At 38.4% G+C, this 14822-nt stretch overlaps 2 protein-coding genes across 9 annotated transcripts in view; both read right to left on the bottom strand.

Annotated features, from left to right (window-relative positions):
- The window catches only part of sash1b (SAM and SH3 domain containing 1b), a 54658-nt gene extending 51631 nt beyond the window's left edge, over window positions 1-3027 (bottom strand). The window contains exons 1-2 of one of the 3 annotated variants that reach the window (XM_042437098.1): window positions 2856-3027; window positions 1549-2171 (exon numbers count right to left, since the gene is read on the bottom strand). In XM_042437098.1, the coding sequence (XP_042293032.1) occupies window positions 1549-2022 (474 nt within the window). In that variant the 5' untranslated portion in view covers window positions 2023-2171; window positions 2856-3027. The remainder of the gene's footprint in view (window positions 1-1548; window positions 2172-2855) is intronic. The other 2 variants (XM_042437099.1, XM_042437101.1) reach the window with 2 other exon arrangements.
- Window positions 3028-4391: 1364 nt separating this feature from the next.
- stxbp5b (syntaxin binding protein 5b (tomosyn)) overlaps window positions 4392-14822 on the bottom strand; it is a 29606-nt gene continuing 19175 nt past the window's right edge. Inside the window, exons 19-29 of one of the 6 annotated variants that reach the window (XM_042437090.1) lie at window positions 13880-13942; window positions 13740-13796; window positions 13598-13645; window positions 12437-12487; window positions 12096-12224; window positions 11018-11257; window positions 9790-10147; window positions 9232-9397; window positions 8509-8620; window positions 8027-8247; window positions 4392-7934 (exon numbers count right to left, since the gene is read on the bottom strand). In XM_042437090.1, the coding sequence (XP_042293024.1) occupies window positions 7893-7934; window positions 8027-8247; window positions 8509-8620; window positions 9232-9397; window positions 9790-10147; window positions 11018-11257; window positions 12096-12224; window positions 12437-12487; window positions 13598-13645; window positions 13740-13796; window positions 13880-13942 (1487 nt within the window). In that variant the 3' untranslated portion in view covers window positions 4392-7892. Of the gene's footprint in view, window positions 7935-8026; window positions 8248-8508; window positions 8621-9231; window positions 9398-9789; window positions 10148-11017; window positions 11258-12095; window positions 12225-12436; window positions 12488-13597; window positions 13646-13739; window positions 13797-13879; window positions 13943-14401; window positions 14510-14822 lie in introns of all 6 variants that reach the window. The other 5 variants (XM_042437095.1, XM_042437092.1, XM_042437091.1 and 2 more) reach the window with 5 other exon arrangements.

Genomic DNA, 14822 nt, shown 5'->3' on the forward strand with positions numbered 1-14822 from the left:
AATAAAATGCCATGTTGTCAGTAAATGTATTATCTGTGGAGTAAACATCTGTCATCATGGCTGACTGATCCATTGTCCTACTGACATCTGCCTTCAGAGGTCAGAGGATTTTTAACCCCTGCTCACTGGTTATGCTTAAATCATATAGTATGCAGATTCCACTCATCATGCAATTACAAGCACCAGCTAAGCTATCTATCATCATTACTTTTCTGAATCCCAGAAATCCTGAGATAACCTTTATCCTGACCTTTAACACTTAAATACCTGATTGCATATCTGGATGCACTGTACAGTAAAGTTAAAACCATTAGTGGAATAATCAATAAGTCGCCTGACAGAAAATTAATCAGCAACTATCTTGATTAATTGTTTTTCTTAAAAAATTTAAAACATCACCCCTACTTCCAGTTTCTCAATTGTAAAGATGTGCTGCCTTTGTTTGTCTTATGTGACACCAAATGTGAAGATATTACCTTTAGGATATTGTGATGGACATTTTTTAACTAATATCTGACATTTTATAGGCCAAATAATTAATGAAATAATTGAAAAGTGGCAGTGACAAGTGGCAGATTAATCAACAATGAAATCTACAGTATTTTGTTTTACATTACGGTGTATTTCTTCTTATTCCTGCACCACCGTCTACACGTAGATGGCATGAAATTATACCAAAATATATACTAGCAATGATTGATTCATCTATGAGATCTAAAATTTCATTGCTAAACTTCTGATTTTGGTGTCAGTCTCTCAGAGTCCAAGTACAAACCTCAACAGACCAGAATACAATGCAGACACACATTTATCTTAAATGGAACAACTCTCTCCTTGCACTCACTATTGTGTTCACCATGTAAACATACAACCCAAGAGATCACTCGGCAGTCCTGATGTTGCGATCAGGTGTGTAATCTATTTAACCTGAACATGTTGTGAGTAAATTAGAAGAAGGTGAAACATCACTAAGGCAGCAATTAATTGTGTAGTCTGTAAACTGTAATGAAAAAGAATGAATAGTAGAATAAAAACAATCAAAAGTTTGAAAAAGCCAAACTAACAAAAAAAAAATTGATTTACAGTGATTACAAGAGAGACAATAAATCCTGACATTGTATTGAGAAGTATTGTTCACAATTAATTTTCTGTTCAACTAATTGATTCATTTATTTATTAATTGTTTCTGCAGTAACATCACCACACTAAATCTGGACCCAAGCTACAACAGCATTACCAGCTAAATTATACTGTGAGATTTAAAAGAACAATAGACAAATATACCAATGATAAAATATTACTAAATCAAGCTACTGAACATACAAATTACTTCAGTTTTCAGTAAGAGTCAATCTTGGCCAGTGGCCAGAAATACCAAAGCATCCTTGGAGCAATAAGGAAGAATCACTGGCAGTCAGCACCATCAAAGAAATTCGACACACTCTTCATCACATACACTACAAAGTAAGCGTGCTAAATTACAAGAGGCAGCACTTGAAGAGCCGGCATTCAGTATCACCTTGTTGTAAGGAAATAAAATGTGCCTACCTTGTGGGTGTACGGAGCTTGTCCAAGGTTGATTCCATCTTTTGCAAGTTTATCTCTTATCAGTACCTTGAGCTTCAGTTTGGGATAAGTCACAAAATCATTACAATCTGTGAATATCGGGTCATGGTTTCCAGGACAGGAGGCCTGGTGTATTCCTGTGTGTGACCTTAATGTCCTCAAGTCCTCCTCTCTGTTTGAGTGTAAAGTGTGATGGCAAGTAGGAGCATCCAGAGGCTCTAAGGTGAAATAGTAGCCAGGTGATTTCCTTTTCTCTTCCTCTTTCAGCTGCTGCACTGCTGAGAGCAGCCTGTGTCTGTGATACTGAATTCGGACACCTATGGCATCAAGGTCTGGTCCCCCAATCTGTTTACAAACCTCCAGATCGTCATACCCATTGTCAATGAACGACTCCACATACTGAGACAGATGGAGCTTCGACAACCAGTCCAGGACGAGGTTTGGCCCTTGACTCATCTTAAGATATACAGTAGGAAGGCCTACCTTAAGTGCACACCATCATCCTCATCTCCAGTCACACTGCTGCTGCTGCTGCTGGGAGCTGTGGTCCACTTAACTCTCACCTTACACACAGTCCCAAGTTCAATTCTCCAAAGCAGGCACATCTATTAGATATGGGCAGAGCAATAGAAAACACTGTGTAAACAGCAAAGGGGTCAATATTACTGTATAAACATATTTAGCTCTCAGATGCTCTTTAATCTGGCCAATCCTAGTTGAAGCATCTGCCCTGCTTTAGTGCTTTTGAGCAAAAACAGTGCAAGCAAGACAGGTTCAGACTCTCCTGTTGATCTCTTGGAGATTATAAGTGAAAGATAAAAATTCCCCTCATGAAGAAGCTGGTTTGTTTCTAAGCCAAAACAGTCCAACAGATGAATTTCACTTCTTCAACCGTTAAAAGCGTGAAGCGCGTGACGCAAGCACTTCTGGACATATAAGTAGTTAGCTACTTTCTGTCGTCGACGGAATTGTAAAGTTAGCCGGTGAGAAGAGTCGAGTTATCTACATTTCTGTGAAGTTATCCTCTGCCAAAAATAGGGAGAGAGGGGAAAAAAACACCGTAACGTTAACAGTTGGCGTCTTCTCAGACTGCATCCATCCTCTTTGTCTCATTCATCGCGACGGTTACTGAGCAAAGACGCTCAGGTCCATCAAACATTTAACGGAGCAAAAATTAAAAGGTTTGACGTTGAAGCCGGGGTAATAGATAACTACTGTAACATGCTTGTTGAAAAGAAAAGCATACAAATTTTCTACATCTTTTCCGAAGTGCACTAGTTGTGGCTTACTTTATGCCTGGCTGCCTCCGGATTCAACTTTGCTGTCCCTCCGCTTCATCCGCCGTCTCCGTCAGTGTGAGGATGATGCTCAGGCTTCAGTCACCGCTATAGTGTTTTTTTTTTACCCCGCTGGACTACGGAAGTTCTGCGAGTAATGGCGCCACCTGCAGGGACTTCTGGGAAATGTAGGACTCCTGAAAATAGGTAAATAAAGCTGATTTTCTACTTATAGGACGGGTTCACAATTTTTCAAGTCTGTCTTAAAACAATAGTCAGGTGCCCAAATGAAGTGAAATGGGTTTTTCTTGCTGTAATCATCCCTCCTGTTCATACTGACCATTAGAAGATCTCTTCATAATGCACTTACAGTGTGGGTGATGGGGGACCATATCCACAAGCTTCCTTCTGTGCAAAAATGTATATAAAAGTTTACCTGAGGCTATTATAAAACTTCAGCCGTCCAAATGACTCAAATCAAGTAGATATCTTTCAACGTTACAGTCTTTTTAGTACCAAAGTCCCTCTTTTTGTTGTTATACTTCCACTGCAGCTCAACAGGGAAACACAAATAAGGAATTTGATGCTAAAAAGACTTTAAATGTGGCAGATATCCACTTGATATAACTAATTCAGACTGCTGAAGCCTCACTCATATAAGCTTTGCATAGATATTTCAATGCATTTTTGCACAAAATAACTGTGTGGACACATTGTGGATTTTGGCCCCCAACACTTACATTGAAAACACATTTGAAGGGGATCTTTTAATAGCCAGTATGTACAGGAGGAATGATTACAGCGAGGAAAACCTCTTTCATTGTTCATATGGACACCTGACTGTTGTTTTTAGACACACTTGAAAAATTGTGAACTCGTCCTTTAAATATTCCCTTCATTGTTTTAAATTCATACTTATATTGTGTGGAATACTCAAAAACCAAGATGCCATGTTTGTTATTGCCACATCATTCAAACAGAAATATTACTGATATTATGCATTATTTCATAACAAGGTTCCCAAAACTTAACCTGACATACATCTGGATTTTATAAACCGAGGAATTTCCGCTGTGAACAATGCTTGGCCCTGTACTATACGTGACTATTAGGTGAATACAAACATAAAGGGCAAATTACAGTAGTGGCCAAATGTTGGAAATAAAAAATTACACTGAAACTGATATTAATATAAATTTTTACGTGACTGGTAAAGGTGCATCTCTAATTAAAACAAGTAAAAGTCATGAAACCATGAAAGCACTCACCAATATACATAACAAGTCATAACAAAAGAACTAATGAACAGCATATGATCTCTTCAGCCAATATGTTATATATATATGTATGTTGCCTCTTATGATGATTTCAAGGAAGTGTTGGACCATGCAGGAGGGTTTTTGGTCTTCAGCTGACATTGACCTCTGACTTGAGGACAGATGTGTCCCAAAATAATTTCCAGATAAGAAAATAGTGAAGTACTCATGTTAAAATCATGTCAGTGAGCAAACAGGAAGAGATGACACAGAAAACACAAGACAAAACAGATTATGATTGGTTTTACATTTATTTTCCATTGCACAATAATATCTATATATACTGTATCTACAGTCTAAATTGTTTGTGGCAGCAGATTAAGTCAGACATCCATGTGAAATTTATTTTAATAAAACTGTACAAAAATTGCCTACTATGAGAAAATACTGCAACTCCACAGATATTCATCCCAGAAGACAGATGGATGGAAGTATGGTGACTGAGAAACCCTTCAGCTCTCCTGCACTGCGCTTGTAAGCCTAGCTTTCGATTTCAATGCATTTCTACAGTGCAGCGAAAGCAAGAGTTTTCATGAAGCAAACAGTAACATAAACAGATGTACCAATAAAATAAATATAATCTCTAACACTTATACAATTGGCATGATCAAATGAAAATGGGACACGTTTCTGATGTGTGATGAGCACTTCAGTTTTGTTCAACATGGTGGTAAATACAAATGCCAAAACAGACAATCTCTAAGAGGGATAATACATGGTTGTTTCAAGTTTGTAAACACTTAATATCATGCATCCTTCAATGTGCAATAAGAGACCATTTAGGACATATATGTTGCAAACTGAAGCACTTTAAAGTCGAGGCCACACTTTGTAGAAAGACTCAGCGGCCCACCAAGAGGAGACGACCCTCCTGCAGTAGCAAAGCTTGAATCTGAGATGAGCATGTTCAATATATAACCAGAAAATGTTTTATTGTCATGTTTGGATAATGTTAATTATGCACAACCATTGTTTGGACATTAATGTGAGTTATTCTATCCCAAAATTACATTAAAGGTATTAATTTTTTTTTAATATATATTATTGAAATTAAAAGTATATATATTTGTTTTCAAATATATAAATATATCATAGTATCATTAACCTGACATTGAAAACAAATCTGAGAGTGAAGCAATCAGCATAATTGGCAAATGACATAGATAAGCATAGGTTCTGTCATGTTTTGGTCCTTTCAAAAACAAGAAAATGGGACAAAATAAAGAAATTAAAAATCATATTAACAAAATTATTTTAAGTACAAAAAATAGTGCAAAACCCACATAACTGCTCTTTCAATTGGGTTTATCTCAGTAGTATACAGTAGAGTAGATTAAAATCAGCCAGCTAAAAGTGAAGGGTTTTATTCCAAAATGCTGTATATCCATCTTGGATAAAACATTTTTGGTGTAATTGATAACTCAATATCTCCAAAGTATATATGATTTAATCCTCTAAAATCTAAGAAAAGCTCTCGAAACTCCAAACAAGTGTCTCTAACTTTTACTTCATGCCTGCAAGCATTTTTCAATGAGTCAATGTCACTTTTTTATTTATTTATTTATTTTGGAATTAAACTCTTCAAATTCACTTTCTGTCTTCTGAACGCATGTACAGCAGTTTGGGAAAGTAATGAGGGTGGCATGCCCAGAAGAAGAAGCTAAAGCCAATCTACTTTCCCCCCCCCTACACACAGTAGACTTCTGGACTTCAGAGTGCTGTTAAAATGTATCCAGACCGACTCTTACCATTTGGGAAAAAAAATCAAGACAACTTTGTGAAATTAAGCTCTTTGGTGTCGGAAAAGAACATGGCCGCAAGCGTACAGTATGTCACGTTGCCTGAACCTGCACTGTCAGATTTGTGTCCAGCTGTCCCCGTTATTTACAACATTTGGCAGCAATCTGGACTGACAAAGTCTTGTCTCTCTTTTCCAAATAAAAAGACCAACAGATAATGCTCCTACATTGACACAAATAGCAGCATATCCTTGCACCTCATGAAAAAGAAATCTAATTACAATAGAATTCTAGTTTATCACATTGAAAAACACTGTCAAGCAAAAACAAAAACCTCAAAAGACCTATTGTAATACACTGTATCTATGTAGTATTATAAATATTGGCGCCCATACACATATCCCTGAATATATGTATGTTCACAAACACACAGATATACACATAGGTAGAGGTTAGCATATATGCGTCATGAGGCAAAGGCAGAAGAGAAACAGTTTTTAAGTGAATGGTTGAGAGAGAGATAACCAGCAGCACCGTCGTGGAACACTCTGTGGTGCTTGGTCATTTCTACTGGCAGCTACGAATACGAAGACAGCATTACCATTTCCATTGTGCTGTGAGAGACACATGCTTTTTTTTCCCCCCTACACACTGAGAAACAAGACGAAAAATCAACTTCAGCTATGACAGAATGCCAAAAAGAAATTTGAATAAAACGTGTATAGATATAATCTTTATCACAAAAAAACTGAGAATTGTAACCAAAATATACATTTATGCAATCTAATTATATTCTAAGGACAATCTTTGTCTTGCCCTTTAACACATCGTCTTCCACGACTTAGCTACAGCCCCATGAAAGCTAGAAGTGTATAAGAACTTCAGGGGGGTTTCCAGTGTATCAACTTTTTATCTTTCTGATAGATCAATGTAAACTCTTCAATAGGGGTAAACATTTTCAGCACTTTTTGTGCATTTAATTGAAAAGGAAAAATAAAAAATTAATGCCCAACATACAAAATTCTTTTACTTCCTATCTATTATTCTGTTCCAATAAATAATCTAATTAAAAATAAAAACCAAAGTGACTTTCAGAAAAAAAAAAAAATCATTTGTTTGTCTCAACTAAAACGACTCAGTTGGGAAAATGCTGTAAAAGAAATGGTGATGAACTAGTGTACTACCAGCCCTTATTCGATGAGAGGCAATAGATTCTTCATCTCTCGGTCCACATTTCTACTGTTCTAAGTGCTTGAAAGGCCCTTTCTGGACACGAAATGACAAAAACAGACTGACAAAAAGGATAGCGGTCAAACTTTCAAAATAATTTAGACCAGAAAAACAAACAAACACCAGTCCTTCATTGATTCAATCATTCCTATAGAAACATACATCATCATTGACTTGATTAGATTTGAAGGACGGGGGGGGGGTCTTCAGACTTTTCTCCTCATTTAAGTCCACTGTGTTTGGCAGACACCATAAAGGGCAGAGAAAGGAAAATAACAATTGCAATCAGGCCACCACAAGTACATGTTTTGCAGAATTGTCTTTCCTCTTTCAGAACAAAACAGCAGGGTGTTTGTGTGTGTATATATATAAATATATACACACACACATACACATATATACATATATGAGATATATATATGAGTGCATGACCGATGGATATGTAAGGTCCCCTCTCTCCTGTTCTGCGGACTGATGTTAAATAAACATCATCTCTCTCAGATGAAATGGAAAGAGAGATTCCTAAGAGCTTCTCTTCTTCCATTTCTTTCCATTCTCATTACGTCGGGTTGGCCAGTGTCTACTCTGCGGCAGTCCTCCGGTGACTGAGGTAATGCAGAGTGTGTGATATTGTGCTGAGAATAAAAGCATGAGTCTGTAGAGCAGAACCCCCCGTGGAGAGAAATAGAGAAGAAGAGGGACCTGCAGCTCCTCAGAGATACTGGTGTGTGTGATTACAGAGTCCGATGCTCCACACGCTGCCATCAGAGCTGGTACCACTTCTTGTCTTTGTACTTCAGCATCATCTGAGGGCAAAAAGGAGGGGAAAAAAAAGAAGAGTCAGAAACAAGGGAGTTAATGTGAAAACAGCTTGCTTAAACAGATGCCAAGTGCATACATCATGAGCATGTTTGGAGAAGGACTCTGCGCTGGCCATCATGGCAGCCGTTCTCTCCTCCAGCTCGCCCAGTTTCTGCCCTCTCTCGTCCAAAGCTACCCGAGCGCGGGCCAGATCTCCCACAACCCCAGATGCCGCACCCTTCATGCCTTCCATGTTGCCTGGGCCAGGGATATGCTGGGCCAGGCTTCGGGAGGCTTTACCAGCGGCTGTTTCACCAACTACCAAAGACAAAAAGAGAAATCAATGTACTGTGTTAATAAATTCTGACATTTGTCAAATGATACCTTGGTGGTTAAAGAAATTTAAAATCTGTGACTGAAAGGTAACAATAACATCCCCTAATTCCCCGACTGGTGGCTTTGATAAGAAACCAGTGACATTAAAACTAAGCAGAAATATACATGATGAACTAGAACTCATAACACAACTATGAGGCTAAAAACACTATGATTTAAAATTACGTATTGTTCACTACTCACAGAGGTCTTCCCGATCCAGAGACTGAGCTCCTCCACCAAAAAGGCCTTTGAAGAAACCTCTGTTAGGAGCCTCCGGTGTCTCCACGGGGGTAAATAACTCACTGAGCATCTCCTGGAGAAGACAGAAACATTAGCACATGTCCATTTCACCATTTCTACTTGTGGACATACAGACTGACTTATAAAGCACTCGACTGTTCAATTATTGTTATTACCTTTTTTTAATCCATGCCTTTTCAAGTGTTGATAGCATATATGCAACTATGTATTTTTCCATTTTTTACATCAAAACAAATGTTTTTCTAAATAACTCTTGCTGGCATTTTTAGATTTATGAAAATGAGTACATTGCATTGAAATATTCTTTCTTGTGTGTTTTTGTTTTCTCCATAATAGATTTGATATTATATCTGGACAAAGATCCCAGATTTTTACTTGTCAACAGAGGACGCAGTAGCTAATCTGGTGCAAAATGACAAAAAAATGGAAGCCTGAAGATTAGTTACAAGTATGTAATACATAACAGCCGACAACTGGTTGAGTCAGCAGGGAAACATTAACAGCTGTATGTTGTAACTGAATATGTCTGCACCCACATACTGTAATTAAGTTTGATTCAATCCAAACCTTCATGGAACATATTTGGCATTAATGGGTCTGAAAATGACACATGAAGTCAAAATTTTCATGGTCTATCCCAGTCACTGGTAACAACTGCCTGACCTGCAGGTTGTCGCAGGTCTCCTGGCTGTAGGTGATCCTCTGGATCTCGGTGGGCGAGGTGAGGTACAGCGCCTGACCGTGGTTAGAGAAGCAGAACGTCCGAGCTATCCGCATGTCTGTAAGCGGCAGGTAGTTCATGTCCAGCAGAGGCCGTAGACTGGGCAAACTGTCACAAAGAAGAGTTTGTAGACACATTGTAAATACGTTAAGAAATCTACTATACATGTAGTTATTACAATTTGATCAGAGATTTTCAAAAAAAGATACCAATTCCAGTATTTTGTGCTGGATCTGCTGTTAGTTAATGTTTTTCTGATACCAAATATCATATATATTTAGATTTTAAACAAAAACATACAAGTGGTCCAGAATTTCATTATTTTTAGCATGTAAATGACTGTAACAGCATTAATAGCATGGAACACAGTGTTTTTTTAAAAAGGCAGTGAGACCCATCACACATATTCAATAGCAGGGAAATTATACATCTACCTTGAGATTAATGTTTTACACCCCTCCCCTCCCCAAAAAAACCATGATGATGATAAATTAAGTTACCTCAGAGTCATGATGTGCCCATTAGCACAGAAACAGGCGATGCAGTTAGTTCCGGCCATCTGCACGACATCAGCCCTCAGCACGAAGGAGGTCTCTGTGATGTTGTGTTTGTAGATGCGGGTTTGGGAGGGCAAGGCCACCACTTTGGCCTGTTTCTCCGAACACAGCACGGCAAAGTGGGAGTCCTGGCCCTCTTGTGATGAGGGAGGGGAGGCTGGCCTGCGCCTCCTGCTCTTCTCCTTCTCTTCATCTGAGGCATTTGGGTCATACCATGACTCATAGGAAGGGGGCAGCAGAGCTCCAGTGGCGTCCAGGAGGGCCATCGTCAAAATGCCTCCTTTGAGTCTGGCAAGGGTGCCTGGAAAAATGAGTATTACGAATACATTAAAGTATAAGTTTACTGTTCCTTTTTTTACTGCATTTTTTAAATTTGTGTCTGAGTTTTTCATGATAACCAGGCATGAAGGGCTGCTATGCTGCACAGTCATGGTTTGAACAAAGTATTTATTTTTAGACTTATCTAAAAAGGCACAATCCATGACTGGTGTACAGTTGGACCGTCAGGTTTAAGTTAAGTTCCATCTAGACTCAATATACTATGTCTACACTGATTTAGCCATATTGTGGATCCATGTAAACTCAATGTGACCATTGGGGCCTTTGGTAATATTGTTATTCATTGCTTTTGGCTTTTATATTAATTTTAAACACTGTCTGTGGGGCATTGATAGGCTTTCTAATGAATATACAGTACATGACTCAATAATAACTTTACAGGGATATTTGTGGGGTGTAACTTACCTTTTGGCTAATGCACTGCGCTCCTTACACACTAAGATTTCAAGTCACCACAATTTTCCTCTCTCTCTCTCTCCTCCACCACTTCCTTCCTGAACTTTAACTATTCGCAGTGCAAGAAACCACAAAGACATTTCAGCTATGAGGGCTAGCAAACATCATTTTGTAGTTTCAAAAGTAAGTGACAAAGCAAAATCACTTTCCTGCATTATACTGAATTATATCTTCTATCTGTAACACACATGTTTAATACCTGTGTGTTGGGAAAGTGTGATTTTAAGGGTCTGGCAGTGATGACTGCGCTGTAAGAGATTGCTGTGTCAGTTCCAACTACTAGTCAATAGAGGTCATTAAGGGTTATAGATGAGCTAATGTGCTTTTCAGAGTCACCAGTCAAATGCAGATCTACACCTAAGAATCAGCCTCTTACCGCAGGAGGAGATCCCGACTGGTTGCTGCAGCCTCTGGTCCCCGCTGGGTGGCAGGCTGAGGGCCACCATCATCACAGAGCCCTGCGTGGTTCCCACCAACACACAGGGGCTGACAAGGCTGTCCGTCTTCCTGGGGAAACTCTCGCAGAAGTAAAAGGAGGAGATGGCCTCTCGAGACTCCCTGTCTATGCTGGTTACACTTGAACTACGTGAGCGGCTGAATGAGTTATCCTTGGCATCTGGATAACACAGTGAGCACAAAAATTAGATAATGAGGAAATGATTTGTGCGAAATGAAAGAGATAAGAAGTTTATTGAGGACTTCTCTGTACAAATGAGAATTAGAGATGTTAATGGCACAAACTCCATCAGGTCAAAACTCAGTTAAATAGTTAGAGCTCAGTTTATTGCCAACAAATGCTTGATTGTTGTGCTACTATTTGTTAAGTAGAACACATCCTAAATCATATTCATGACTTTTATTGAAGTGACCCGAGACAGAAAAATAAAAACAAAACAACCAACTCTTTATTGAGCACACACCGAAAAGCTTTTTGACATTGAGATGCTTTTGCTGTTTATTTTCAATGATGCAATTTTCTTTTAAAAAAGGTTCCCAATTTACTTTTCTGCAATCGCATTTGACAACAACATTCTCAATGTGAAAAATTGTATCAGATATGCATGTAGTACTACAGTGAACTGGTATTTAAAGAGCAAGAATTATTCATGCCTAATTACAGTGTTGACAGCAGCTGAAACACAAGCCTTTACCCTCTTTAAAAAGCTAATGAGGAATCCCAAAACCAACACAAAAAGATCTGTGACAAAGAGGGGCAGGCTAAACACACCGCCCGACATGTTCTTCACAAGGAAAAACTGTAAACAAGAAAAGCAAGAACTCGAACACTGAGTGCAGTCAAGCCAGTGGAACTTCTTCAAAAAGAAGGAAACAGGTCATTGTGAGAGGATTAGTGTCATATGTCAACCAAGTGGGAATAGAAGCCCCAGCGGTGTTGGGGGTTAGTACCAGTTATCCCACTTCAGCCCAAGTCAGACCATGGCTGGTCCACTCACTGGTAATGGGGGCTGACTTAGTTCTATAGATGGGATTCATCTGGCTCATCCTGGCTGCCGTCTTGCCTTCGTTCATACAACAAAAGCGCTTTCTACATGTGAGGGAGCGCCATCGTTGGAACTTCTCCTCTGCTCACAGTGCAAACAAAGATCAAGTGTTCGTCTCAGTGTACAATACCGTACAACAGTCTCACATCAACATGCAATTAGACAATAAGCAATACTCTCATAGAAGTCTTTTACAGCTGTGAACTTAACACAAAGCAGAAGATTAAAGTCACACACCTGTAAGAAAATGTAGAGATTAGATTAGAAACTAAAAGTTAGTAGTTTTGGCTTACCCTGGTCTGGCTTTGGCTCACTAGACGAGCTAATTTTCCGTGACATCTTGGCTGTAAAAGAAACAAATACCCCTATTTTATGAGTAAAGAATAACGGCGAAAAATGGAAATGTTGTTGAAAAATTAAAAGGTTTTCAAATTAATTACAATCGATGATTCATCATTTCAGTCATTTGTGACATAGTTTTTACTGTGAAAATCAGTGCACAATTATTTCAAAAGTCAGGATTTTCAGTTATACTTGAGAGTGGTGATACATACTGTAGGACAACTGTTGAGGACGTACATACTGTACATATATGCTGCACATGGGAAAACTCTTATTTTGTGAGCGTAAGAAGACCCTGCAGTCCTTTAACAGAAATGTTTTGATTCCAAAAACATTTTAATTGATTTTGGTTAGTTCTTCTCACTTTGTTGTTTGCTACCAGGAGCTTTGCCAAATTGTATAAAATCCCAAAAGTTGCCTGTTGCAGCCTATAACCACCCTAAAGAGAAACCCTGAGAATACAAATGAGGCTTAGAAGCATCACAGACAACCAAAGGGCCTGTAATATCAAACAAAGCAAGGAGCAGTCAGGAAATAAGGTAATTATAATTCAGTGAACATAGTTATGCAAAGAGAGTAGGAGGAGGAAAAAAAAAATCAGTGGGTAGCCAAACAGTTAACACTGCACTGAAGCCCTGGAATCAGAAACACACACAAGTGTCTACAGTCGAAGAGAAATGATTCACTTGCACATTTAAGTGACATGGTTAGACATTAGTACTGTAAAGAATGAGGCGTGAAGCAGATTTTCTATGCTTCTGACTTAGTAAAAGGTAACATTTGCCCATTTGGTATGATATTTTCAATCCGCAGTTTTGTAACAACAGCCAACAGCATTTTGGCAGAAATTATGCATAGAAAATCTGAGGCCTGAAATTTCAAAAGATTTCCTGTCATGCATTTGATAAAGAATCCTGATTAATTTCATAAATCAACTATGAGAGCCCCATACCATATGATTAGCGAAAACACATTTCTTGAATGCACTTCTTTCTTTCATTGGCACAAGATGCACAGACTGACGTAGGATTAAGGCACAGTGTGGTTAGAACGCCGCCATTCAAAGAGAAAGAGTGAGTAATCGGAAGAAATACGTTTGGATGATACAGTACCAAAGTCATTGGCAACCGTCTTGGAAAAGCGTCTGCTTTTGAACTTCACTGAAAATAAGGTTCAAAAAGACAAATGAATAACTCCAGCCATTTTATAAATGCTTACATTTAAGGGGATATGCAGCTTTTAACAAAACAATACCCTTGTCTATGAACTTCTGTTTACGTTCATCATCAGAATTGCAGGGCGAGGTAGATCCTACGTGACAAAGAGCAGCATTTGAAAGAGATGTATTTCAAAATAATAAAATGATTAGTTTTTGAGACTTCAGAGAGGCTTACCTGAAGTAGGTGATTTGCAGCGGTCCTCTGAGGTGTTGGACCCATCGTTGGAATCACAGGGTGCTGTAATTAAACATAGCAGAATGAATCCGACTCACATTAGCAACTCGTACTAATTCTAAGTCAATTCCTGCAGTACACATGGTTAAAAAATAAAAGGGTAACCTATTTGAACAAAGGTAGGGATAGCTGCACATACAGTGTAGTAAATAAGCCGCACTTGAGTTAAATTCACAAATCTACTGCAATACTGTTCAGTAAAGGTGCCAGTGTTTGTCTAGTAAAACAAATGACAGGTTTTAAAGATACACTGCCTGATTTTGTTATAGCTCCCCTCAAGTACTGTCCCTGCTCATTGTTATTGAAACTCAACTGTGAATTTAAAAAATTTAAAGACAAAAAAGAGGATGTGGGGATGCTATATCAAAATCCAGGAGTGTAAATTTATTACAAAAAGGGAATACTCAGAGGAGAAAAATTATACTGTAGGAGGAATAGAAATTCTGACACAACATGACTTACTGAGGTGAGATGTTTTGTGATGTGATGTGAGGCGTAGTTTTTTCATAGACTCAGAATACAAGTTAGAAAGTCTCGACATGCAAGACGTTGAAGACACAGTTGGAATGTCTTAACCAAATCACAGAGAGAGACCAACAATAAAAACAGTCAGAAAGAAAAATGATCAGAAATTATAAGTGACAAAGTGGAGAAAGCTACGAGTCTCGGAGGCTTGCTGCTAAAATTTAAACAACTGAAATTAAACACTAAGAGTAAAATCAATATTTCTGAAGTTTGCACCAGTAAAAAAAAAAAAAAGCTGTTCACTGCAGAAAACGCAAATGAAAGCATCTTGAATCTAGCACCAAGCCACTGAGACTGAAAAGGATGAATGCAAACAGTGAATGATAGGATGTTAAAGAGAGGGAAAAAAACACGATAA

The sequence above is a fragment of the Thunnus maccoyii genome, chromosome 16 (assembly GCF_910596095.1).
Source record: "Thunnus maccoyii chromosome 16, fThuMac1.1, whole genome shotgun sequence".
In the NCBI taxonomy this organism is placed as follows: domain Eukaryota; kingdom Metazoa; phylum Chordata; class Actinopteri; order Scombriformes; family Scombridae; genus Thunnus; species Thunnus maccoyii.